The following is a 27817-nucleotide window of genomic DNA, read 5'->3' as shown; positions in this document are numbered from 1 at the left end:
CCAATCACAGCGTTGGTCATGCAGTCATATCGTAAATAAACCGTGTAATCGTCACCCAGAAGACAGATGTTTGATGTATTTGTTGCGTAACTTGCGTACTTCGGTAACGGCACATCCGCTTTAATTTCATCCCAAAGGACGAACCTTTTCCCGAAGCTAACAAAGTCGTTTCCTGTGAAGACGGATATATTAGTTTCTTTGCAGGAAAACGCATTTACAACATTTGTAACCTTTCCGTAAGATATCACACAGACCGTTGTGTTGGAGGGTAAATATTTGCTCCCATCACCACATTCGCTTCCTGTGCCGGCTGGTTGATGGATCAACGGCCAGCAGGCCGGCGGTTCTGTGCAGAACCGGTTTCTGCTTCCGTTTTCTTCCGGGTTTCCAGCGCTGTGTGTTTTCTGCCGTTTGGCCACCGTGAGAAAACGTCTCTATCGGATGAGTCTGATAGTGGAAATCTGTCTCACTATCTGGCCTGTTGGTTTTTCTCTAGAGATCACTTCAGGTTTGCAGGAAAAGTCATGGAAGACTGTCCGAAAGCCCCTACACACACACACACACACACACACACACACACACACACACATCCCTGAATGGCCGCTCTGTGGGAGTACAACTAATTTTATTAGCCCCCCCTCCCCCCCACCCCTTGGAAACATTCAACCTAACAAGTGGAAAGCAGTTTCTGCATAAATTTAAGATAATCCAGAGTAAATTATGCAAATATATTCGCTCAGATAAAGGAAGGGGGCGGCGCGGTCGTTTATTGTGAGGTTAAAAAAATCCGAGCCAGTGGTTGAAACTGAACCGAGGGAAAGTCTGCGAGGGAGAGGAGAACTTTCCTTCTGCAAAATGTTAAAAATGTCCGAGATGCTCAACGTGCAGAGACCCTGAAACCCGTTGCAGCGATAATAAGACGGTCGTGAACGTGTGGAGAGATTAGCCGGTAACAAAGCAGCCCACCACTCAGGTAGAGCGGTGACAGCCTGGGTTTGTCCTGGGAACACGCTAGCGGTTTCCCCCTGCTTCCAGTCTTTGTGCTAAGCTATGCTAACACGCCTCTCTCTGCACAGATGAGGCTGATAATAAATAATCTGGTCAAACAAACGCTCCTATAGAAATGGACTCCACATGCTCTCAGACGCTTGTTCCACCTTCCCCGCTGATGTTTTGGTCTCCGTTTCAGCGAGCGGTAGACGGGTCTCTCAGGGGTCGGGAGGTCGGCCGCCCCGTGAACTCCACCACACACACTTAAATTAAAAAAACAAAAGACACTAGCTCTGCCGTTTCACTCAATTAACGACTCCCTGCTGCGCCGCTCTGAAGGAAACAGCCCGGCGACGACGTCCTCTGACTTTAGAAGACAAACTCTGACCAGGCTGCAGGGATGAGATTCATCTGTCGTGAGGAGGCTGGTTGAAGATTGATGATGTGCAGGAAAATGCAAAATACTGGCCTGCAATTATTATATGTGTTGGGCTTTTATTGTGAAAGGTGAGAACGGAAGGAGTGGATCTGGTCTGCGCTGCCTTTGTGGAGGTTGAAAGGAGTTATAAAGTGTGCTGTCTTCCCTTGTCTGAAAAGTGAAGCCAATGTTAAAATGTCTTAAAGCTGCATTCTCTCTAATTACCACCAGGGGGAGACTCCTCAGGTTGTATAGAAGTATATGCTTCATGTGTTAGAGCTGCATTCTCTCTCCTGACCACCAGGGGGTGACTCCTCTGGTTGTATAGAAGTCTATGTTTCATGTGTTAAAGCTGCATTCTCTCGAATTACCACCAGGGGGCGATTATTCAGGTTGTATAGAAGTATATGCTTCATGTGTTGAAGCGGCATTCTCTCTCCTGCTTTTGCACCAGGTAATGTTTGCGCGAAAATTGGTTTCCCTTGAAATGTAGTTGCAGTTTATGCGTAAGGGAATGCAGTTTTAAAGAGACAGTGTTGTACACATTTAACAGGATAATGTGACCTCTGCCCTCTAGCCAGTGGTGGGAGGACGACATGGCCTCACATTGTTTTTACGCTGCCGTTACAATAAAAAGAAGGAAGAGCAGGTTTTCCTCTAATCGGAAGATTGGAAGTAATTAATAATCAGTTTATATTACAACAAACACAGACGCAAATGTATTTTGGTGTTCAGGTCGGGGATATACTCATTTCTTACCTTTCTTTTTTTTCAAATGTTCTCCATTTACTTCCATTTATTCATCATCATATTCTCTTTTTTTATGTTCACTTTTTTCCTTTGCATTCCTTTCCTTCATGTATTTCCTTCTTCCATTAGCATCGTTTCCATTCTTTCTGTCTCCTGCTGAACTTTTCCGAATTATAACAACAACAACTATATTGTTGTATTTCTCCTCCTGTCGGTTGTGTGATTAAAAGCATACATTAAAATAAAAGCAATATATAAAAAGATAAATAAAAGAATACTGAAGGGCCAGGTACTCTAAACGTCACGCTGTGGCTGAGGGTTCATACACATTTTCACCAATGGATTTCATGACTTTTCCATGACTTTAAACCAATTTTCCATGACCAAACATTTAGTGAAATCTGGGTGTAAACAGTAAAAAGTGAGTAAATGTAGTATTTAAACTAACAATGAGAAAACAAAGCATACAGTAAACCTTAAATGACACAAATGAATGAGACAATAGTTTGATTAAAAGAATAAACATGTATATAGATGCCTGTATGTATGCCTGCTTATATTTTGAGTCTTTCTTTTAAAAGCATATTAATTATTTCAAACTCAGCGTAAATGAACGTCATGAACTCATGCATATATCACATTTACATGACTTTTACAAAACTTTTGGGGATTTTTAATTTTTTTCAAGGACTTTTCCAGGCCTGGAAATAACCATTTTAAAACTCCATGACTTCCCCAGGTTTCCCATGACCGTAAGAACCCCGCTGTGAGTGGAGGAGCTGAGGCCGCGCGCCGCGGCGCTGTGGGCGGTGCGCAGCGTCAGTCTGGCGGCGCGTCCTCAGTCACTCAGTCGGTGTGGAGGAGCGCGGACGGAGCGGAGCGGCGCACCGGGACCCGGGATCTGTACCACACGAACGCGGCAAGCGAGACCACAACCGACCCGGCAGCAGCGGAGCGCGCATGGAGCTGTGAGGGCTGCGGCCGGACCGGGACCTGCTCCCCAAACTGCGCCGTTTTGGTTTGGTTTATTTAGCGCATCTGCGAGGTTGTATTCCTCCTCAGACATGGAGACTACGCGCCGCTGGCTGCTCCCGGCGGGACTTTTCCTCCTCCTCTGCCAACAAGGTGAGACGCGTTTTGTCCTCGAAATGACGCAGAAAGCCTGGAATCTCTCGTGGGTTTCACCTTCTGCGCCAACTTCAAGGTGATGGCGCAGGTGAACCGGGAAGTGACTTCTGCCCCAAAACAAACCAAGGAAGCCTGCGCGCAGTCTGTCATCTGCTGTTGTTGTGTTATGATTATGATTATGATTGTGTGTTGATCTGTTTTATTCCCACAATTGAACCCGCTGTGCGTAACGTGCTGTGCGTCTTTGGAGACATTCACGGAAACTAGTTTAAAAAAACATAAAAATATATTTCCGTGTATGTTTTTTTTCTTCTTCTCTCCTCTCTCCTCTGTCCTCTGTCCTTTCTCCTTTCTCCTCTCTCCTCTGTCCTCTCTCCTCTGTCCTCTCTCCTCTCTCCTTTCTCCTCTGTCCTCTCTCCACTGTCCTCTCCACTGTCCTCTCTTCTCTCTCCTCTCTCCTCTGTCCTCTGTCCTCTCTCCTCTGTCCTCTCTCCTCTCTCCTATGTCCTCTCCACTGTCCTCTCCCCTGTCCTCTCTCCTCTGTCCTCTCTCGTCTCTCCTCTGTCCTCTCCACTGTCCACTGTCCTCTCCTCTGTCCTCTGTCCTCTCCTCTCTCCTCTCTCCTTTCTCCTCTGTCCTCTCTCCTCTGTCCTCTCTCCTCTGTCCTCTCCACTGTCCACTGTCCTCTCCTCTGTCCTCTGTCCTCTCCTCTATCCTCTCTCCTTTCTCCTCTGTCCTCTGTCCTCTCCTCTATCCTCTCTCCTTTCTCCTCTGTCCTCTCTCCTCTGTCCTCTCTCCTCTGTCCTCTGTCATCTCGCCTCTCTCCTTTGTCTTCTCTCCTCTCTCCTCTCTCCTCTGTCCTCTGTCCTCTCTCATCTCTCCTCTGTCCTCGATCATCTCTCCTCTCTCCTTTCTCCTCTGTCCTCTCTCCTCTGTCCTCTGTCCTCTGTCCTCTCTCCTCTGTCCTCTGTCCTCTCTCCTCTGTCCTCTCTCCTCTGTCCTCGATCATCTCTCCTCTCTCCTCTCTCCTCTGTCCTCTGTCCTCTGTCCTCTCTCCTCTGTCCTCTCTCCTCTGTCCTCGATCATCTCTCCTCTCTCCTCTGTCCTCTGTCCTCTCTCCTCTGTCCTCTCTCCTCTGTCCTCTGTGCCTCAGATTAAAATGTTTGAGCGGTTCAGGGCGTCTCCATATCGGAGCTGTCAGAGCGTGAAAAGAGGAGTTTGGACACGGTAGTCTGACCGGCTTATTAAGGGTGTCAAAGGCTCCATATCTGGCAACAACGACAGCAGTAATCCCATAATGCCTTTCACCGAAACAGACACCGTCGCTGCAACACACTGTACACTAACTCATGATGTTCGAGTTCCCCTCCTGGAGACTTTTAGAGAACTTGTAGTGCAGGAGAGAAAACAAATGCACGGACGTTTCCTTTAAGTCTCTGCAGGAATTTTCCTTGTTGTGACCGTGAGCTCATCTGAGCTGCGAGGCCCGAGGTGTGTGATCGGTGCCGTTCCAACCTGCCTGTTGGCAAAAGGGAAGGAGTGCAGTTTGTGCTTTATATTTTTTAATAACGTGCTGAGAAACATCCAGCCGGGATGGAGCTTAACACCCAAACAGGAGTTTCCAAGAGCAATAAACCTCCTTGATCGTTATTAATGTGCAGCAGCAGCAGCGTCTTTCCACTGCTGGCCATCTGGGGTCAAGTTGGCTCTCCAGTATTGTTGGGATCTTGTGTTTTTCAGTAGTTTTAAAAATACCTCATGCTCTGGCAAAGGAAAGAAGTTATTTATATTGTAATGGCCGACGGGCTACTTGTGTGTCTCTAACAGCTGTGAGTGCAAACAGTTCCTCATCGTTTATGTTCATGATGCTTTTGGGAGTTGCTGTCTGGAGTCGACCACTTGGAGACTTTCTCACTACACTTATAGACCTTTGGAGCCTTTTGGACTTTAGGAGTGGGAAACACTGCTGTTTTTATTTTTATTTTATTGTAGTGTATTTTCTTCTTTAAAGAAATATAATTGTTTTCCACGAAAGTATTGTTCTATCATTCATATTCATCAAAAACAGTCAAAGCCAAACACAAACTTTCAGTCCATATTTGTTTTACTTTAAATCATTGTTTAAATCAATAAACAATGAAATAATAAAGCTTTGACTTTTTGATGCTCTTTCCAATGGACACGTTTTGTTGAAGACACAGCGAGTCCTCAAGTGAAAGTTCACTGAACTCTTTAGCATCTAATCACAAATTCTATTTTCAGAGCAGTGGACACAACTTTTTTTTTTAAACATGTTGTTCATAATGATTGTTTTTCCCCAAAATAAGCAATCAAACCACCGGCTGTGTATGAGAAGTGGACCTAGTCATCGTGACGTCACCCGCTGGTTTGTAGACCGCCGTTATGAGGCCTTGAGTTTGGCGAGTTCGCCGTCGCCATCTTGGATTACGGCCGTCGCCATGTTGTTGTTTTTGCAACCGATAAACGGAAGTGACCGTATCTGGAGTGACGTGGAGACGGCGTATACGCTCTGGGAGCGACGGGTTAATTACCTTGTCATTGTCCTTCTCTTACATGCTTGGCACGCGTGAGAAGTTTCAGTTAGTTGCAATCTGCAACGTCACCACTAGGTGCCGCCAGATCCTTCATACTGGACCTTCTTGTTGAGCCCTATCAAATTAAAAAAACATGGTATAAATCCCCCCCGAAAAGAACATGTTAGGTATCAAATTAAACATAAAAATCAAGGCTACAATAATATATAACCCCCATGTACAACCTCTAAACACAACTCAAACAATAAATAGGGTTAGGGTTAAGGAGGAGGAAGTGACAAAGCTGGATCTCCTCATCTCCTTCTGTTAACCTTTAAATTATACATTTTTCTTTTCTCTATGGTGCATTATTTTCCTGTATCAGCTTATTATGAAGCAGTTCTCAGGGTCAACAATGTGTACTAGAATTATGAATATATTTGTGTGCTCGGTGTTCGTGATAAGGGACCCGTCAGTGCGTCCTGCCGGTTCCGATGAGTTTTAAGAAGTCATTGGAGATTTGTCGCCATAAGCCTGAACACTGGAAAGGGGCTTCCAGCTCCTTATCCTCCGGTTTGCCCTCCCAGCCCGTACGGTACAGTCGCAGCGTGCCAGGGAGGACACTGATCTGCTTGGTTGAATCTTTTCGGGGGGTGGGACTTGAAACAAAGATTAAGGGGGAGGGTAAGCTGGTCGGAGCCAGTTTTAGCTGAAGAGATGTGAAACCTTTTGTGCCCGGGCCAGTGAGCCTGGATCTGTGCTGGACGGTTCGGTACCTGCAGAAAGCCTCCGAGCTCTCTTTTCATTTGGGCTGTTTTAAATGAAGCTTTGCTTAAAACGTTGGTGTGTGTTGGTGTGTGTGTGTGTGTGTGTGTGTGTGTGGCGGCACAAAGGCGGTGCCAGCTCACCGAGGAGGCAACGCAGGAATTGTTGATGGTGGAAGAAAAGACGCATGAGGACAGAACTCGGCACCATCTGTCCTCCCAAAAGATATTTGTGAATGGGCAGTGCCAGCCGAGCCCCGAGCTCAGCCCGGGCCTCGAGGAGTCTCCGGGCCTCTTGTTGTCTAACAGGGAGTCTGCTGACAGATGGCCGTCACAGTCAGGCAGTCTGTCAGTCAAACACATGCAGGGGGAGGCTGGAGATGTTTGTTTTGTTATGAGAGTGTGATGCAGGCTTTTCTCACCCAGTGTTCAGAGCTTCACCTGTGAAAGGATGGGCTGTAAATCGTACAAATACATTTGTATGTAATCCACGTAATCGTGAACCAGACTGCAAAAACCCACACAGGGCGGGAGTGGAGGTGGATGGGTCAAACAAAAAACGGTGTTTCACCCAGGAGACCGCTGTTTGTTCCCCGTGGGAAACGAGAACTTGGTTATTTTAACACAATTTAAATTCTTTTCGGAAACCTAACCATGTATTTCACCGTCTTTTCTTAAACCCATCTAAGTTATTCCAGAAGAAGACGTGGATGCGTAGCGTGAGGATACGTAGCGCGAGGATACGTAGCGAGAGGATACGTAGCGCGAGGATACGTAGCGCGAGGATACGTAGCGCGAGGATACGTAGCGCGAGGATGCGTAGCGTGAGGATGCGTAGCGCGAGGATGCGTAGCGCAAGGACAAGTAGCGCGAGGATGCATTGCGCGAGGATACTTAGCGCGAGGATGCATTGCGCGAGGATGCGTAGCGCAAGGACAAGTAGCGCGAGGATGCATTGCGCGAGGATACTTAGCGCGAGGATGCATTGCGCGAGGATGCGTAGCGCGAGGTTACATAGCGCGAGGTTACGTAGCGCGAGGATGCGTAGCGCGAGGTTGCGTAGCGCGAGGATGCGTAGCGCGAGGTTACGTAGCGCGAGGTTACGTAGCGCGAGGTTACGTAGCGCGAGGTTGCGTAGCGCGAGGTTGCGTAGCGCGAGGATGCGTAGCGCGAGGTTGCGTAGCGCGAGGATGCGTAGCGCGAGGTTGCGTAGCGCGAGGATGCGTAGCGCGAGGTTACGTAGCGCGAGGTTACGTAGCGCGAGGTTACGTAGCGCGAGGATGCGTAGCGCGATAATGCATGGCGCGAGGATATACGTTGAGTGAGGATGCGCATAGCAAGGATGTGTAGAGTTTGGGTATGTAGCGCGAGGATGAGTAACTCGAGGATGCGTAGCACAAAAACACTGCTTTTCAGGAGACTGTTCATTTACTTTAATAGAGTGACTAGTAGATTAACATGAACATTTCCAACCTGGAGCAAGACAAGTGAACGCATCACTGGACAATTTTATTTACACAGCCAATTATCACAAATCACAAAAGAGACAGTTGATGTCCTTCGAAGTGGGTTTGTTTGAGATACTTTTCCACAGTCGGCATAATGTTGCCTATGGAGAAGCAGACTGTCCTGCTGTGGACGGGGATGTGAGCAGAAAGGTATTTCAGTTTAAGTGTTTGTCATATTTAGAATGACGGTTTACTCTGCTGTAGGGGAACTGAAGCCGTTGTATACAGCTGTGCTTTTACCAAGGACACACATTTTAAAATTTTCGGTTCAGGTTTTTGTGGCTCTCAATCTGCATACCGTACGTCTGGTCCATTCTCAGGAACGCAATTATCTTGGGAACGCCTTGAGAGAATTCCTTCAAATTTAGCACAAAAGCCCACCTGGACCCAACGATGAACTGATTAGAATATGGGGGTCAAAGGTCACTGTGTGTGTTGTAAACTTCAACTTGACGAGTTGACGGCTTGGTGGTTTTTCTAGTAAAAAAAAGTCTTAAGATAATTGTGGATAAAATGACATTTCTTTCTCCATTGAAGGCACAGAATGTAAACCATACTTTGGTGTTTCATTTTTTATTTTTACAAAATGAGGAAGATCTTGGGACGATAATAATGATAATAATAATAATAAAGGAAATTTAAAACATCCTCTTCACTAATAATATAAAAAAGATGCTTTAAATTTAAATCAAACACTATTACTAAACTTAGCTGAATTAATTGCAACCTGACAACCTGTCATATTTAAATCAGGAACTACATGATCAAATATATATATATATATATATATATGTCTATATATATATATATATATATATATATATATATATATATATATATATATATATATATATATATATAGACATATATATATATACACATATATATATATATATATATATGTGTATATATATATATATATGTGTATTTATATATATATATATATATATATATATATATATATATATATATATATATATATATATATATATAAAAGCTGCTTGTTGGTCACCTCAGACGACCTCTTCTTTCCACCTCTCCTGTTTCTCACATCTCCTTTCTCTCTCTGTCCCTCTCCTGTACTTCGTTTTTATCCCTCCATCTCCGGCCAAAGCAGACGTTCCTCGCCGCCCCGCTGATAGTCTGGAGAAAAAAGAAAAAAAAAGATTTCCAGTGGGGGTATTTGATGACCAGATTAGTGGGTATTAGGCTCAACGGCATTCACTCAGGCCTACACAGGAGCCACCGGTTTGAATCCTCCCGAGTCGCCCCTCTTTTTCTCTCTCCGCCGGCCCTTGGCTGAAAAGAGGCTATAGGCGGGGGGAACTACCAGCCGGGCCCTCGGCGGAGGTCAGCTGAGGAGGACCCCGTCCCTCCTGCGCCGCCTCCCCTGGCCCGGCTCCGGTGAATTATGCTGTCAGAGGGGAGATTTGTTTTGTAACAGTAGGAAAGGGGGCAACTACAGAGAGAAGGGAGGTGTAATGGGGCAGATCGAGAAGGGGTGTGGGAGGGCGGGGCAGGGGGAGAGTAGGGGGGGGGGGGGGGGTGCCGAGCAACGGAGAAAAGAAGGGGGTGAGGGGTGGTTTCGGGAGAGGGGGAGGCATTTAAGCGTGACGCAGGATGGCACTGCGATTTGTCCCAGTGGCGGCGGCGAGGAGGAGAGGACGCTGTCACACTGTGAAGCTGGAGCAGGAGTGTGGGAGCGCAGTGTGTTAGGGTGACTCACTCACACACACACACACACACACACACACACACACACACACCTCACTGTGTCTCCCATCACTGTTCGCAGGCCTCCATTCTCCTCTCGTAGTGTTAAAAAAAAGAAACTCTGTTTGGTCTCAGATTTGGAAGGTGGAGCCACTCGCACTTTTTAAATGTCACGAAAAAAAGAAATGTGAATTAGGCAAGTGTTCGTCGCGAATAATCTCTGCTACTTGCCGCAAAGTTTGGTCCGAAGTTGGCGCTATAAGATACATCTAACCAGGCAGCAAACTCCGGTTCTGCCGAGTGAAGGCGACGCTTCATGTGTTAAAGCTGCATTCTCTCTCCTGACCACCAGGGGGCGACTCCTCTGGTTGTATAGAAGTCTATGCTTCATGTGTTAAAGCTGCATTCTCTCTCCTGACCACCAGAGGGTGACTCCTCTGGTTGTATAGAAGTATATGCTTCATGTGTTAAAGCTGCATTCTCTCTCCTGACCACCAGGGGGTGACTCCTCTGGTTGTATAGAAGTATATGCTTCATGTGTTAAAGCTTCTCCACTTCTTATATATAGTCTCTAGATTTTAACCATCTACAAGATAAAAAGGAAAGTCTTATTTATATATTTATTATATATATATATATATATATATATATATATATATATAGATTTTATCTATATATATATATATATATATAAACATTATATAATAAAACAACACTTTTTTGCAATTGAGGAAGTTTTATGTAAAATTGCCGTTTTCCACACACAGCTTTTCAACACAATACTTCAAAATGCTCTTCAAAATATATGAATGGAAACACGTCGAGTGGATCTAATGGAGAGTTTATTTTTTTTTTGTTTTTTTTTAGTTTTTAACCGATATCGACTGATTTAATAACTGTGGGACACAACGTGCTGTAATGTCACGTGATTGGCAGGTCTTTGTTTGAAACATTTGGACTTATTTCCTGGGACACCTCTGGGTTTGGCACCAGGTAAAATCTACATTGCAGATGGGAGATTTTAAGCCGTTAGGATTTTTTCCGCAGTGCATTTTCCTCGGGGTCCGGGTTTCTGTGATCTTTGTTTTGTTTCACAACCTTCAATCTTCTTCAACATTTTCTTTTTGTCCAACTTAATCTCTCATTCATCCCTTCTGGTTTCACATCTTCTCGGTGCTGCTGCACATCTTCCGTCACCCTGCTGTCCCACATTCTCCCCTTTATTAGAGCCTCATGCCTTCATCCTTCTCCTGTCTACCCCCACCCCTTCCTCCTCATCCACCCTTTTTTAATCCTCATTTGTCTCCTCTCTTGTTTCTCTTGTGAGGGATGATTTTTTTTTCTTCTTCCTCTTTTGGTTAGCCAACCATCTTGCCTCTGCTGGTGTCCGCCGGTGCTCTGGACACTGTAATGCAGCGGTTCTCAAACTGTGGGGCGCGACCCTCTAGTGGGACGCGGCGGTATTACAGGTAGGGTGCGGGGGGAGATGCAGATTCTTTAAAACGAAAAAAGCACGGATGGAGGAGTCACAAAAAGTTGGACCATTTGTTCCAATTTTGTTGGGGCGGTGGGGCTCGAACATTTTTCTTCCTCCAAAGTGGGGCGCGACAGAAAAAGTTTGAGAACCGCTGCTGTAATGGATAACGGGGCAGATCCAGGTGGCCCACCGCCCCTCTGAAAAGGGGTGGTGGTGCTGGGGGGCGCTCACCATTGCAGTTGAGAACAAGTGGAGTCCCCGTAGAGGAGCTGGTGGAGAGCCATTTGATTCCCTCCCCCTGTTTTCTCCTCAGCTGCCTGCGAGTGTGTGGTCTCTCTGGAGGTTTTCGATGGCCCTCGTCTCCCAAAACCGATGAATACGAATCCCCCCCACCAGCTCTGAAAATAAAGTGACGCAGAAAAAACAAGGCCAGCGCTTTTTAAAAAAGGCCGGCATGGAGGACGCGGTCAAAGTCCTCTGGGCTCCTTTTCTTCGTGGAGGATCTGAGCAGGTGAACGCGGGACGCGTCGGGCAGATGTTGGCTCGCACAAAAGGGATTCGATGGGCCTCAACGAGGCCTTTTCAAGTATTTACAGGACATTTGCATTTACATTTCAGACATTAGTCTGATCCTCTTATCCAGATCAGCGTCCATTGAGGGCAGCAGGAGAAAGAGCTTAAATTCCTCGATCACCGACATTACAAGCTAACAGTAGCAGGGGGTCGAGCCCTGCAGCTACGTGCCGGGACTCCAGAAGAAGAAGAAGAAGAAGATAATGTTGAGTTCTTACAACAATGTGAACGACTGGACTAACAAGTGAATTTCACACGGCATCAATGGGTTTTCATGGCACAGAAATGAGCCAGAAGACTAACACATTATCCTTTTTAAGGTCGATGTGGCTGTAAATAACTATTTACACATCCTGTCGGCACAAAGCTAAATACTCCTACAACTCCTGAAGGAAATGTCTTCCTCTTTAGCTGCTGAATAAAGCAGAGGGGGCGTTATTATTCTAGCCAACAGGAAGTGTTAACAAATCCAAGTGACAAAAATCCAATGGCATTCATTGGATTTTGGATTATTGCAGAAAATAATCGGGAAAAAGAAATGGAAGCAAAATTGGCCAAAATCTCAAGATGTGGCCAGAAAAAGGCTGTGTTAAAAGTAGTAGTTATTTTAACAAATGTAATTTGAACTCAAACCACAACCTTAGACCTAACCAAGTGGTTTTGTTGTATCCGTAAACCTCAACCACTAAGTTTATTTTGAAAAGACGCTGTGTGCATGTAACGAGCAAAAACCGATATATATATATTTTGAAAAAAAAACACTTTGCATTGAACACGTGGAAATGATTCATTTTCTGTGTATACAGAAGTTTATTTTGCAAAAACACTGAATGCATGTAACGGCGAGGGAACGGAGGCGCCGCCCCCCGACCCAGCGCAAATTATATTTATTCTCAAAAAGCAGAGTAAACAATCACACACGTGTAGTTATCCATCATTCCCCCCTCAGGTTCCTCCAACACAGGACACATCACATTACCTCAAATGTTAAAAAGCACGTTGCAGTACCAATAACTCAAGTATACACAAAATAAATGAACATGCTTTTCTAGTCTTCCGACCACTCAAAGCACTTTAACACTACATGACATTATTCATCCATTCACCCACTGATGAGAGGAGCCACATCAGGATTATCAACCATTCATACACCGAAGGCTCAGCTACAGAAGACATTTAGGGTTAAGTGTCTCGCTCAAGGACACGTCGACATGGGCTAGCGAAGCCGGGGATCGAACCGCCGATCCTCTGAGTGAAGGACGACCCTGCGCACCACTGAGCCACAGTCGTACATGAGGGTGTGACAGAAAAACAGAAACAAGTCATGAGTTTTAAAGTTAAGATGAGCTGGAACTTTAATAACCCGGGAAGGAAATTAAAACAGAAAAATGGCATAAAACGATAGAATAAAATATAAACATATAGAATAACGACTATTAAATGTCAAATAAATAATACTGCATTGCAAAATAAAACTACAATAAAAAAAGTTAAAAGCGAATAAGAAGTGATTTGAACACCAATGCCTAATAGAAAGTATTATTGAGTGATGTCAATTATTATAAAAAGTACTAAGAAGTTATACACATAGTATAATGAAAATAATATTCCACGTGATATTAAATAAAGATATCTCAAAGATTTTACATTAGATGATAAGACATGTTTGATGTTAACCTATAAAACACTCATAATTGTTTCATAAAGACAGTTTTGTTTCCATATAACGAACCATCTGCCATCACTGGATTACATTAGTGACTCCAGCAGATGTGTGTCAAGGTTAAAGAAGGACGCAGAGGAGAATCCATAATTTCTCTGTGTCCTCCCCTGCTGCTAATTTCAATTAGGTCATTCCTCAAAATAGTCCCGCTTCCCTCTGGCGCCGTTACAACATGTCCGCCTGTTAATGAGCTGCTGATTGTGCTGCTGGTGATCGCCGCGTTCACGCACGAAAACGACACGCGAGTTTCAGGCAGGTGAAAAAAGTGGGGCGCCTGCTGCGGGGCGCCTGCTGCGGGGCGCCTGCTGCGGGGCGCCTGCTGCGGGGCGAGGTTGCGGTCGCTGACATCATCTGGAGCTCAGCGCTGGAGGCGGGACATCCTGCTGATGGACAGAGGGCTCATATTTTGTAACCTGACGTGCCAGATGGTTTGGGGAGAAGGGAACCGGTGCTTTAAATAAATACGTGGCAGGTGATTGGATGAAACATCGGTCAATCAAACTCCTAATTGAAGCCGGTCCGGAGCAAAGTGGAAGAAACATGGGCCTCCTTTGCTCTTCTTTCAGATGAAGAAACACTCCCGGTATAACGCTGACCTCGCTGTGTCTCGTTAGATCTATCAAGCTATTTATATTTAGCTTTAAATAAATGTAATTTAACTTAAAAAGTTGAACGGAAGGAAAGTGATTTTTTATCGAGAAGTGAAATCCTCCATAACCCCAAACGTTACTCACAGGCTCTTTAAATTGGAGTTGGACAGCCAGCATCCGTGGATTTGCTCCGTGTTTACTGACTTACTTTTCCCCAGTTGGCAGCTTAGAAATCCTACATGACTTGAATGCATCATTAGCTCTAAAATAAGTTAAGTTAAATAATCTTTTAGTTGAACACACAACGTCGGGCGGGCTCATGTTAAGCCTGAGCTGAAGTGTAAATTATGCAGTATAAAGTTTAGAAAATACGTAAGAGGCCTTTATGTGTACACACACACACACACACACACACACACACACACACACACACACACACACACACACACTTCCTCCCTCATTGTCTTTGCTGTGGGATACAGCGTTGGCACTCTGCTCCGTCCTTTCAGCCCCACTGTTTAATTAAGTCGTTTTTCTGTTCGAGAAGCTTTTCTTTGGGCCTCTGACAAACTGTTTCGTCACCGCGTGTACGATTAGATTGGAAACCCGTCTGCCGGAGCAAAAAAAACAACCAGAAAAAAAGAACTTGTTTCTGCTCGGAACAGACACTTCAGGCATTTTGGGGAATCTGGGTGAAGAAGGAAACCCGCTGCTCCTTCGCTGGTGATCAGGTATTCAGAAGAGTAACCTGTGGGGACATTTAATAATCAAGAAACAAAAAAAAAGTGTTGTACTCTAAATGCATCTAGAAGTGTTTGTTCTCTGTACGGTGGCCTTGCCAGGACATGTTCATCAGGTTCAGGTTTCTCTCAGCTAGACTTTCACTGCAGTTTGTCGAGTCTGTAGAGTTGGAAAATAGTTGTTGTGTCAACTAAAAAAAGGTTGTGTCAACTTAAAAAGGCCCTGCAGGATGTGGATAATAGAAGCCAGAAACTTGGCTCTTGTTTTGGACATGTTGTTCATCACATGGAGGCTAGTACGTAAGAAACAATACATCATTGTGTGAGGCGGACATAAAGTAGATCATTTAGACCAGTTGGGTTTTCTATAGTTAAAGAATAAGTTTGGTGATATTCTTTTTTTATTTTAATGTTATATATATATCAGGGTTTATTTGTGCAGGGACGACCGACAATTAAAAGTAATTGCACCAGAGTTAGCTAGAAGCTCATTTGCATCTGTTGTTATTTATTTTATTACCAACAAATTACATGGAATTACTAAAAACTACCAACAAGTCATGTGTTGGAAGTTCAGGATTGAGTTGAGAGTTTTCATCGTTGCAATTTCAAGTCTTTGCATTGACTTTAAAAAAAAGTCCTGCAGCCCTTTAAGATGGAGTCGCCTGTGAAACTTTTCACAGAGCACCGTCAACTGAAAACAAGGACCATTTTAGTCTTTGTCAGGCGGGAACCTCAGGATTGTAAAGTGAAGCCGGCCATCTCTCCTGACCACCAGGGAGCGACTCCTGTGGTTGTATAGAAGTCTATGCTTCATGTCTTAAAGCTTCATTCTCTCTACTAACCACCAACAGGCGACTCCTCTGGTTGTATAGAAGTAAATGCTTCATGTGTTAAAGCTGCATTCTCTCTCTTAACCACCAAGGGGCGACTCCTCTGGTTGTATAGAAGTCTATATAAATGACTCTACTTCTCTTGATTTATTCCCTCAGTAAACATTGTAAACATGAGTTTATGTCTCAATCTCTAGTTTCAAGTCTTCTTCAATACAGCATGATGTTCATTTAGTAAATTATGGTCATTTAGAGTCAAACAGACCATAAAGCAGGGAACGCTTTACGCTTTAAACTAGTTCTGGCTCACATAGGAAGCTACAGCAGGGATCCAATGTCAGTTTGAGTGGCGGTAAAGTTTCTGTAAACACAAGGCCACCTAGAAGCCATTTTGTTTACGCATTATACCTTGACAGCTCCCATAGGGAAAGCTCTGAATGCCACAGGGATGTAATGTATGTGAACTTCGGACCACCAGTCCCCAGAACATGCACGCCGCTGCTTTGTTCTCTGATTGATGCCAACATGTGCCACATGCTGCATACATTTAGTGCTCGCAAATGTTTTTCTTCTCTTGAACCTGTTGACATACCAAATCATCTGTGTTCTGCTCTGCAGCAACTAAAACACAAAGCCGAGGCTGGCACGGCCGACAGCCAAGGTTTAAAGTAAATAAAGCGACTTTGAGGTCGGTGTGTTGGAGCCGTACCTTTTCTCAGTTTTCCTTTTAAATCTTCCTCTTCCTGTAAACAAGTCACTCTGAGTGGGAGCTCTTTGTTTAAACACCCCAGTCGCTGTCTGAGTGTTTTGGAGCCTCTGGCTGTGGAGGTGACGGCCGGGCAGACGAACACAGGGAGGCAGTTTGAAGGTCTCGGCTGCTGGGTTTGTTTGAGATTGATGCTGCAGCAGCAGAGGCTGGCACACAGTGAACGGTGGGCGGCTACCCAGCAGACATTCAGAGGATGAACAGGTGTCGATGGGACATCCTGCGTTACAAGACTGGAAGTTGTGTCGAAATCTGCAGGCGTTCAGAGTTATTTCTTCTCTTTCTGAGTCTAAACCTTTCTACAGTGAAACTAAATCCTGAAAACTTTAGGTCCTTTCATTGAAACCATGAACTGTGTATATAAGAAGTGGACGTCGTCAACGTCACCCGTTGGTTTGTGGACTGTTCAGCGTTTTTTGCCGTCACCATCTTGGATTACAACCGTCGCCATGTTGTGGTTTTTCGCAACCAATGAACGAAAGTCATGATATTAAATGCGGACGAGTGACGTAGAGACGCAGTGTACGTCTCTGGTAGTGAGCTGTCAATCACCTTGTAGCCCCGCCCTAAAGCATCCCCTGCTCTAAATGCCCATAATCTACTAAATGAACATCATGCTGTATTGAAGAAGACATGAAACTAGAGATTGAGACATAAACTCATGTTTACAATGTTTACTGAGGGATAAATCAAGAGAGAAGTAGAGTCATTTTCTATAGACTTCTATACAACCAGAAGTCGCCCCCTTCTGATCAGGAGAGAGAATGCAGCTTTAAGACATGAAACATAGACTTCTATACAACCAGAGGAGTCGCCCGCTAGTGGTTAGTAGAGAGAATGCAGCTTTAAGACATGAAGCATAGACTTCTATACAACCAGAGGAGTCGCCCGCTAGTGGTTAGTAAAGAGAATGCAGCTTTAACACATGAAGCATAGACTTCTACACAACCAGAGGAGTCGTCCGCTGGTGGTTAGTAAAGAGAATGCAGCTTTAACACATGAAGCATAGACTTCTATACAACCAGAGGAGTCGCCCGCTAGTGGTTAGTAAAGAGAATGCAGCTTTAACACATGAAGCATAGACTTCTATACAACCAGAGGAGTCGCCCGTTGGTGGTTAGTAGAGCGAATGCAGCTTTAACACATGAAGCATAGACTTCTATACAACCAGAGGAGTCGCCCGCTGGTGGTTAGTAAAGAGAATGCAGCACCAGAGTTTGCTGCCTGAAGCACAACCTCGGAAAATGTACAATTTCTGCATCTACTGAAATTGCCGTCAACGGGACAGATATGACACCTGAGACCGATCACTTGGAACAGAGGACACAACCTGCTAATTGTTCAGCTGGCAGCAGCTCACATAACAAAATAGACCAGAGTCTAAACCAACATGGGTAACGGCAGAGTGACTGGCTGCAGGACAGAGGGGCCGCTGATGGAAACTGTAGACGGTCGGATCCATTATTCATCTGCTCTCCCCCGGGACAGATCATTTGTTTCTGACTACAGATACAGGTCAAACACGAGTGCATGAACACACACAAAGCTGTCAGCGAGCTGTTCAGTCTTATCGCAGTTTAGTGCAGCGATGCTGGTGCTGGAGGACGTAGACCAGAGACGACACACCGCAGCTACAAGTTAAAACCATGACCACACACACGCACACAGAAGAGAGTGTGTTGACTGACAGGAGGAGGCCCAGTGCAGCCTGGTAGATTCACAACGTCTAGCCTGTAAAGCACGATTTTAGAAAGGTGACCAGATGAAGTGGTCCAGGAGAGAAAAAGTAATTGCAGGCAAGTTCCCACAATGGCGGCTTCACTTCCGCAGGTCAAGCAATCGGCAACCGTCCCAAACAGGCCCGGTTCTAGTGCTTCAAACGCTGACTCAAAGACAAAGTTGATGTACTTTTACAAGATTCCGTAACTGTTTTCCGTCGTCTTCATTTGACGACTACAAAACAAAATGGCGTTTGTTGTTGTGTTCACAACCCACGTCAGCGGGTGTTGAGAGCGGACGGCTGGTTAATTAGCTATATATAACTAGCTTGTCCCTCTCCAGAGGTTAATTAGCGATGTAACTAGCTCGTCCCTCTCCAGAGGTTAATTAGCTATGTAACTAGCTCATGCCTCTCCAGAGGTTAATTAGCTATGTAACTAGCTCGTCCTTCTCCAGAGGTTAATTAGCTATGTAACTAGCTCGTCCTTCTCCAGAGGTTAATTAGCGATGTAACTAGCTCGTCCCTCTCCAGAGGTTAATTAGCGATGTAACTAGCTCGTGCCTCTCCAGAGGTTAATTAGCTATGTAACTAGCTCGTCCTTCTCCAGAGGTTAATTAGCTATGTAACTAGCTCGTGCCTCTCCAGAGGTTAATTAGCTATGTAACTAGCTCGTCCTTCTCCAGAGGTTAATTAGCTATGTAACTAGCTCGTGCCTCTCCAGAGGTTAATTAGCTATGTAACTAGCTCGTCCTTCTCCAGAGGTTAATTAGCTATGTAACTAGCTCGTGCCTCTCCAGAGCGGTGGGGGGAAAGGCAGAGGGGCCGATGGACCCAAAGCCTCTCTGAAACCAGTCTAGCATTTAAGCATGGCGGGAATTGGCAAGCTAGCTAGCTAACTAGCCAGCTGTCCACTCGTTAGCTAGCTAGCTTGCTAATTCCACAAAGCTTAAATTCTATTACAGAAAACGAGCCGAACAAAGTTGCCACTCACCTGGCGATAGCGATGTTCTTTCCTACGCTGTGACGAGCGTGTGTTTGAAGCATTAAGCGTTAACTTTCACTCATTTACTCTGGCCCTCCACGCTTCCTAATGTTTCTACTCCACTGCTCGTTTTAGTCGTGGCAGCAAAACCTCCTCTCGCTGAGGTCCCCGTAAGTCAGTTAAGTTTACGTGGACGTTGGCGTGCAAAATGGCAATCGGACACGTAAAAATGGCCGCCGCCCCGACCATCCTGCTACGGTGATTTGAATGAGAGTCCATTCTACTTCCTGTTTTATATGCATGGTTTTCCTTTCTGGCATTCAGGGGAATGGTTTGCTTCATTTAAACTTGCTTGTGACTCGATCCTCAACGTGGGTCCAAAGAATTTATGAAATATGATATCCCTGCAGCACTGGCTCACATTTCCATCTCAGTTGAACTCCTCTAGTGCGTTTTCCTGCCTTCATTCCTGGAGTGCACATATGAAATCCTCCCCTCGGCTTCTTTCATGTTCCGTCCTCCTTTTCGGGCTGACGGACGCGGCCTGTAGATAATCCACAGCTTTTTGTTCTTTGCCATTTATAGTTAAAAGGGAAAGATGAGACCGGCTGATCGATGAGGAGCGATTCAACCCCCGAGGCCTCCGCTCGGCTGATGAGTTTAGTTTTCTCCCCTGTGTTGACGCTCCCAGCAGCAGTTTGGAGGGATTTTTTATTTGAGGTAGAACTGACTTTTCATTTGTGTAATGCCTGCAGCGCTGTGACGAGGCACTTTGACATCCTGTTGCTGGTCTCGTGAGTGGATTTCTGAGTTTTTATGGAGGTTCTGCTGTGTATAAATCCAGCAGGAGCACTTTCATGAATCACTGTGCTGTCTGAGCCTCACAAAGGTCGAACTCTTATTCCTCCTCCGATACTGATTTGAAGGCAGTTTGGAGATGTTGTTATTTTTTGCTGCACTTTTGCGAAATAGTTGCCTTTTACCCACAGAAAGATATGAACCAAGAGAATAGAGAGCAGGAAGTTGAGCAAACAGGGTTTGAGGTTAGAAGAACCTTTGACAGACGTGTAACAGATGTTGTACAACTGCGGATTAATCACCATTTTCACAGATCCATCATGACGTGGAGACACTACACGGGTCGGGGAAAGTTTTCCAAGTGATCTACGCCATGCTGTTTTTTGCAATCAATAAAGGAAAGTTACCATATCTGGACTGAGGAGAAATTACGTAGAGACCTGTCAATCACCTTGTAGCCCCGCCCTAAAGCATATCCTGTTTGACTTTAACTGGACCATAATTTACTAAATGAACATCATGCTGTATTGAAGAAGACGTGAAACTAGAGATTGAGACATAAACTCATGTTTACAATGTTTACTGAGGGAATACATCAAGAGAGAAGAAGACTACTTTTCTATAGACTTCTATACAGCCGGATTAGTCGCCCCCCCCCCCCCCCCCCCCCGGTGGCCAGGAGAGAGAATGCAGCTTTAGCACATGAAACATATACTTCTATACAACCAGAGGAGCCGCCCCCTGGTGGTCAGGAGAGAGAATGTAGCCTTAACACATGAAGCATAGACTTCTATACAACCAGAGGAGTCGCCCCCTGGTGTCAGGAGAGAGAATGCAGCTTTAACACATGAAGCGTATACTTCAATACAACCAGAGGAGTCACACCCTGGTGGTCAGTAGACAGAATGCAGCTTTAACACATGAAGCATAGACTTCTATACAACCAGAGGAGTCGCCCCCTGGTGGTCAGGAGAGAGAATGCAGCTTTAACACATGAAGCATATACTCCTATACAACCAAAGGAGTCGCCTCCTGGTGGTCAGGAGAGAGAATGCAGCTTTAACACTTGAAGCATAGACTTCTATACAACCAGAGGAGTCGCCCCCTGGTGGTCAGGAGAGAGAATGGAGCTTTAAGACACTTCTGCATCGACTTAACTCGGCAAAACCAAAGAAATCCCTCTCAATAAAATGATTAAAGTCATGTAGCAGAACTGGTACAGTAGCTTCAGGGGTCATGTTATGACAGCAGGCTGCTGACAGACCTCTGAAGTGTAAAACCAGCCAGCTGTTCAGGCTCCCATTCACTCTCGCCGGGTGTTTTTCTGCCCTGTGCTCGGCCTGCCATGCAGAGCCGGCTTGGCCTGACCTAAACCCCAACCATGTTCACAACCCCCGAATCTGAACGATTTACAGCGTAACCTAAGCTGTGTAACGGTATAAAGATACAATCAAATAGTTCAAAGATATACTTGAAAATGTGAAAAAAAAGGTAACATGGAATTATGTGTAGCTAAAGAGCCGACCCCAGCTGGCACACTGCCACCAGTATGATCTTTTTAAAGGAATACAAGCCCAGACTGTCCACAGATTAACCTGCCATACCCTTCCAGTCTGAGCGGTTGGTATTACCCCCCCTAGCATCAGGAGAGGGGCAGGGCCTCGTTGGCTGTGTTGGGGGGTGGGTGTTGGGGGTTGTCGTCACACATTCTGGCGTGGGCACCGGTTCTCACCCCCACAGCCTGTGGACGTCCCGGCTCTCCCAGGGCTCGGCTAATCCTCTTATTCAGCGTCCGGCTGGAGGCTGCCGGGCTCCCACAGACCGGAGCGCCGAGCCGGGCCGCTCTCCGCTGAATAAACACACTGACACAGTTGTGGTCTTTTTCTCTCCGTACAGACGCTGAGCAAGAGTTCTCCATACAATCTATTCTACTCATTCAGTCTTTCCCAGTGGAACATAAGCATGTTACCCCCCCCTACCCCTCCATCTTCTGCTCCACCGACGCCCATCTTCACTTCTTTCCTTCACTTCTTTCTCTGTATTCGTCTTTAATCAGCTTTTCTCTCTTCGGCTCTTCCTGCTCCTGATTTTGCAGCTTTTTCCTCTCACTGAGTTCTTCTTTGATTTGGCCAATAATTCTCGATCAATACAACAGCGGTTACAGATTTTTTTTTGCTCTGGGCTCACCGTGACATTTTTTTGTCAAAAAGAGCTGAATAACAAATATAAAACTTGCAACAATATACTGATTTATCATTAAAAAAAATTGTTCATCGGTTATTAAGATATAGACGTGTGAAAATATCCTTTAAGCTATACAAAGATATTTATGGAAACCTAATTTGTTAAATATTGAATAAATGAATAATTACAAAAAAAAATGGTAAAGTGGCCCAGAAACTGTGAAACTCAATGCATTTTCAAAAACTCAAATAAATAAAATGCATGGATGAATAAATAAATCAAAGATCAGCTAAGAAGTAACCATTCTTCCATTAACATAGTAATATTAGCAAATTAGCAATAAACACAAGGTGCAGCTGAGGCTGATGGAAGCGCCATTTTGCAAACCAAAATATTGGACAAATTAAAACTTTGACTGGAAGTTGGTGCCGGAAAAAAAATATAAAAAGTAAAAGATCACCAAAGTTATTACAATTCATTCTAAGAGGAACATGAACGTCTGGACCAAGTTTCATGACAATCCATCCATGAGATGTTGAGATAAAACATGTGTCAAAAGAAAAGTCAGGGATACCCGAGGCGAGCAGGATTCATCCTCTGGGGAACATGAACGTCTGTGTTAAATGTCATGGCAGCCCCTCCAGTAGTTGGTGAGTGTTGTTCAGACATGAGCTGAGTGTCCAATGCAGCGGCTGGTTTGCATTAAGGTGAAGAGCCAAGAGAGGACTTCTTTTTGAGGGCCGTTTTTAACACAACCTCAGCAGGTGTTTTCTTTGTAGTCCTTGGCACAAAAGGTCTCCGACACAACTCACGTATCGGTATTGTCCCGCCGGCGGTGAGGTCCGCAACCGACACCTGTAGCGTTTTGAGGACCGGACTTGGAGAGGAAACGATGGAGGAGACTCAGTCAGCTTCCCTGTGGCCGGAAGTCACGTTGGTGCCTTTTTGTTGATGGACGAACTTGAAAAACCCAATAATTTTATTTTGACTATGAGATATTAACTCTGCGAACCCCAAAACCCAGCAGAGGGATTAGAAAAACATGTTTTTTTTTTCAACCATCGCCAAACTGAACCGTTTATTAAAGAAAGAAACTGTAAAAAACACAATATTGTCGGACTTTTAAACTTCCGAGGGTCCTTGAACACATCATGAACGTCAGAAAAAGCAACCAAAACGAAGCCTAAAATGGGGACAACTCATGAATAAATGCTTATTTAAAATCTAAGCTGGTTAAATGTGACTATATTCTGTGAAAAGCATTACATTCTGAGTGACATCCTCGGTGCAAATAGGAAGTCAGATCTACTGAAACAAGAGCAGAGGCTGCAGGGAGAGGTTGTAAAAATGTGAATGGTTCAATGCATGTAGCACCTGGAGCCTCCATTTTTTTCTGACACTTATTGTTTTCCAATTTTAGTAAAATGAGTCATCACAGATGTAATAATATATGTCATTATAACTGTGTTACTCTGCACTAAAGACATGTTCAAGTTCTCTCTACTTATAGTCATGATTGTGATTTTTCTACAGAGGTGCCAGACTTTTATAGTGCATTGAAAATCAGAGCGAACAGAGATTAAAAAAAAACAGACGGGAATAAAAAACACACTCCAAAACTGCTTTGTCTTCAGAGACAGTAATTAAGTTAATTTAGATTTGAACTCATATTTTCATGTAAAACCTAAAACTTTCTGTCATATTTCTTATCGCTTTGCTCGTCGTCCAGTTCGGTCGCCGAAAAGTCGCCTGAAGCGTTCATATGAACGCAAACAGAGAGTTGTATACAAGTATCCTTTGTAGTGCAAACACACACACACACACACACACACGCACACACACACACACGCACACACACAAGCAGACAGGTGTTTCATGTCAGAGCTTCTGATACCACCGTCTGATTTCCATTTCCACTTCACAGCTTCCTGTCTGTCCCACCTGGTCACAGAGCGAGAAACCGTTTATATATATATATATAAAGATATATATATATATATATATATATATATATATATATATATCTTTATATAAATATGTATTTAATGGAATGGCAGAAGAAGAAAAAAGACAAGACACTATAAACAATTGTAAGAACGAAGGTGTTGTGAAATCAAATAGATCAAAAAAGTTCAAAAGAAAGGTCCCAACATCCTTAGTGATCCTTTGGAGATACTTAATATAAAAGTCCTCCCAGTCTTTCCAGTAGTTGAGATATTTGGAATACCTCCAACAGGACACCTCCCTCCTGAGGCGATAACGACACAAAGACATCCTCCCCGCATGGAAAGCTGCTTCTTGTTACTTGAACTAATCGCCTCTGAACCCTTAAAACTGGAGGTCGCGACCCTGCCGCAGTCTGAGTGTCTGGAAGTGAAACATCCAGAAGTGAAACATCGGGACGCGACTAAACAACCCCGACATGTCACTTCTTCCTGATTGTTCTCTATATGGCTGCCTTTTGAAGGGAACGAGCTGCAGCCGGCAGGAGCTGGAACGCCTAGATCACATTCACTCCCTGTGTTTGGTCACGAAACGCTTCACTGGAACGTACCGGGGAGGAAGCTTCTGCCTCGTCGGGAGGTTTAGTTCCACTTTGGCGCTCCGTCGCTCTTTAACGCCTCAAAAACATCAGTTTAGAGTCGTCTCTGCTGGATTTCAATCTTTTTCTTCTTCACATTTCAACCCTCTATTAGATTTAGGGATTACATTCTCTGCACTTAGTGATGTTCTACTAGACAAGAAGAACAAGATGAGCTTTATTTTCTGCAGAATGTTTTCTCTGATCTGATCTCACAGGCCGATGCTCAAGCGTCCCCTGTTTTATGGTCTGTTTGACTCTAAATGAACATCATGCTGTATTGAAGAAGACTTGAAACTAGAGATTGAGACATAAACTCATGTTTACAATGTTTACTGATGGAATAAATCAAGAGAAGTAGAGTCATTTATATAGACTTCTATACAACCAGAGGAGTCGCCCTCTGGTGGTCAGTAGAGAGAATGCAGCTTTAACACATGAAGCATAGACTTCTATACAACCAGAGGAGTCACCCCCTGGTGGTCAGTAGAAAGAATGCAGCTTTAACACATGAAGCATAGACTTCTATACAACCAGAGGAGTCGCCCCCTGGTGGTCAGTAGAAAGAATGCAGCTTTAACACATGAAGCATAGACTTCTGTACAACCAGAGGAGTCACCCCCTGGTGGTCAGTGGAGAGAATGCAGCTTTAAGACACTTCCACTGGCCTTGAGTCGGTTTAGTTTAGCCAGAAGTTAGCGAGCTACAACGGCCCCAATGGCAACGGCACCCATAACAATGGCCGCCGCTCTGATTTGAATGGGAATGTCCGGTTTACGCCTATTTTATTTCATTGGTTATTTAATGATATCTTTCTCTCCTTTAAATCCATGTAATAGCTTTTCTGGAGCTTTGAATCATATACCACTAATATCTTTAAAAAATTATAACATATTTGTTTGTTTTGCATTGGTTTATTCAAAGATTTATTCCACACACACAGGCCATAATGGCTTATTTCTTAGGTATAAAATAAAGACATCTATCCTGCTTGATTGGCACCATGTAGAAAGTCCTTCCATCTGCTCCCTCTGCACTTCTTCTGTTCAGTAAAATCCACCCTGCAGGAAGTTTTAAACCCAAACTGATCCAAACTTTCAAAGTGATCTCCTCTTTACTCATAAAGACTTAATCTGGTGCAGCTACTCTGGTCTAAAAGCAGTCAGATTACTGGCAGCCTGCCTGGGAAACACCTGCTTTTACATGAGAACTCCACTTCCTGTATGGAGGTCTTCGTGCTGAAGGTGCTGCCCTGCAGACGACCTCTTGCCTCTGCAGACTGTCAAAACATGTAATCCTGGATTAGACCGCTATCATCCAGAGCTCAGGGGGAATAAACACCACACAGCAGGATACCTCATCTCCTAATTTACCCTAAATCTGAACCGACCACAAACTGGTTGGGTCATGAAATTTAATTTGGAAAAGAGGCTCTTAACACTCAGAGGGATTTCTTGGTTGGACGTTTGTAACACCGATCAGATTTCGGTTCATGTGGAAGATTCATATTTAAGTTAATATGTAGACATGAAATAATCTTCACACAGGATTCAAAGAAGCCTACTTTGGGAGGTTTAGTGTCGTCGTAGGAACACCTTTCGAGAATTTCTTCAAACGTTCACCTGGACACACAGACGGTGACGTCACCCGTTGGTTTGTGGACTGCCGTTCTGAAGCCTTTTTTGGCCGTCGCCATTTTTAAATACGTCCGTCCAAATATTGGACCGGGTTTTGGTTTGATCCCCCGTGTAAACTGCAACTTGACTGGTTGGCGGAGGCGGTGATATAGTGTGGTCTGATAGAATAAGACAGATCTACGGCCATGCTGGCGGCTCTTTGAGCTTAATGCTAACATCTGAATTGGTACTTATAATGTGTTCCATGTTGAGTCTGTAGGGGTCATCCTCTGAGGACCATGAATGTCTGGACCAGATTTCTATTCATCCAATAGTAGTCAAGATATTTCAGTCTGGATCAAAGCGGTAACAGACATTGACATAAATAAGTTCCCATGAAATCTGTTTTGTTTTTATAATTCATTCTGAGTTTGTTTTAGATTGAAGTTTTTTACAAGACGATATTTCAACTCATTAAACTATTTCGATGCAGAAGAGTGATGTCTATCCTTACAGGAAGGTGCAATACACTTACTGCTGTTATGGCGGTTCTTTAAGGCGCTTCCTCCATGCTTTTTACTGTTATTCAAGAATAAAAAAAGACACAAGGTGCATTGTTGTTGTTGTTCCTGCTGGATGTCTTTTATGAACCATGGCGGCTTCTCACATAATGTGTTGTAGAAATATATGATGGACATCCAGTATGACGCCTGAAGAAAACTTAAAGCAGTCAATTATTGGACAGGAACCTAAAACATGAGTAGAAACCTGAAGCGGTCACGCCGGTAAATAGTTTAAATTCCATCAAATGAACATTGTTCTGTGTGTTGTGACTGCTTGTGAACACACACCTCATCGCGTCCCTTTATTTCCTCTCCGTGTCATGTGGCCCCGGCTCTTTGTTTCTCGGTCGGGGCCCCGCGGCGCTCTGTTATGGTAACGAGGTGCCGTTCTCTAACGGCCCCCGCCGGGGCGTTGACTCCACTTCATTAATGTGACAGACGCCCGGACAGCCGCTCGGGTTAATAACTCACCTCCTGACACGCATCTCATTATACACGTGACGGAGAGCCGGCCTGGGCCCAGTTAGCCGGCGAGGTCGAGAGGAAGGTCGTACGGTGGGGAGCTTTATGCCCTTAAGAAATCGGTCTGGTTTAATGGGCAGAAAAATGTCCGTATGTGTTTGTGAGTTTGGGATGTTTGGCTGTTTTGAATCAAAATATCCAAATATGGCAAAAAGAAAGTGGAGCCTACATGACGTGACAGGTCGATGCGAGTAAATCAGGCAAAGTAAAGATGCTCTTAGAGATGCCCTTAAAGATGCATTTCGAGATGCCCTTAAAGATGCCTTTAGAGATGCCTTTAGAGATGCTTTTAAAGATGTCCTTAAAGATGCCATGTGAGATGCCCTGAGAGATGCCTTTAAAGA

The 27817-nt window shown here is 44.5% G+C and overlaps 1 protein-coding gene across 1 annotated transcript in view; it reads left to right on the top strand.

Moving 5' to 3' along the window:
* Positions 1 to 3150: 3150 nt before the first annotated feature.
* ptprz1a (protein tyrosine phosphatase receptor type Z1a) overlaps positions 3151 to 27817 on the top strand; it is a 70447-nt gene continuing 45780 nt past the window's right edge. The window contains exon 1 of the mRNA XM_079223127.1: positions 3151 to 3283. Coding sequence (XP_079079253.1) covers positions 3223 to 3283 — 61 coding nt within the window. The 5' untranslated portion in view covers positions 3151 to 3222. The remainder of the gene's footprint in view (positions 3284 to 27817) is intronic.

Source organism: Taurulus bubalis, assembly GCF_910589615.1.
Source record: "Taurulus bubalis genome assembly, chromosome: 9".
In the NCBI taxonomy this organism is placed as follows: Eukaryota; Metazoa; Chordata; class Actinopteri; order Perciformes; family Cottidae; genus Taurulus; species Taurulus bubalis.
The sequence above is the reverse complement of the archived record's forward strand: the minus strand, read 5'-3'. Positions and strand labels throughout refer to the sequence as shown.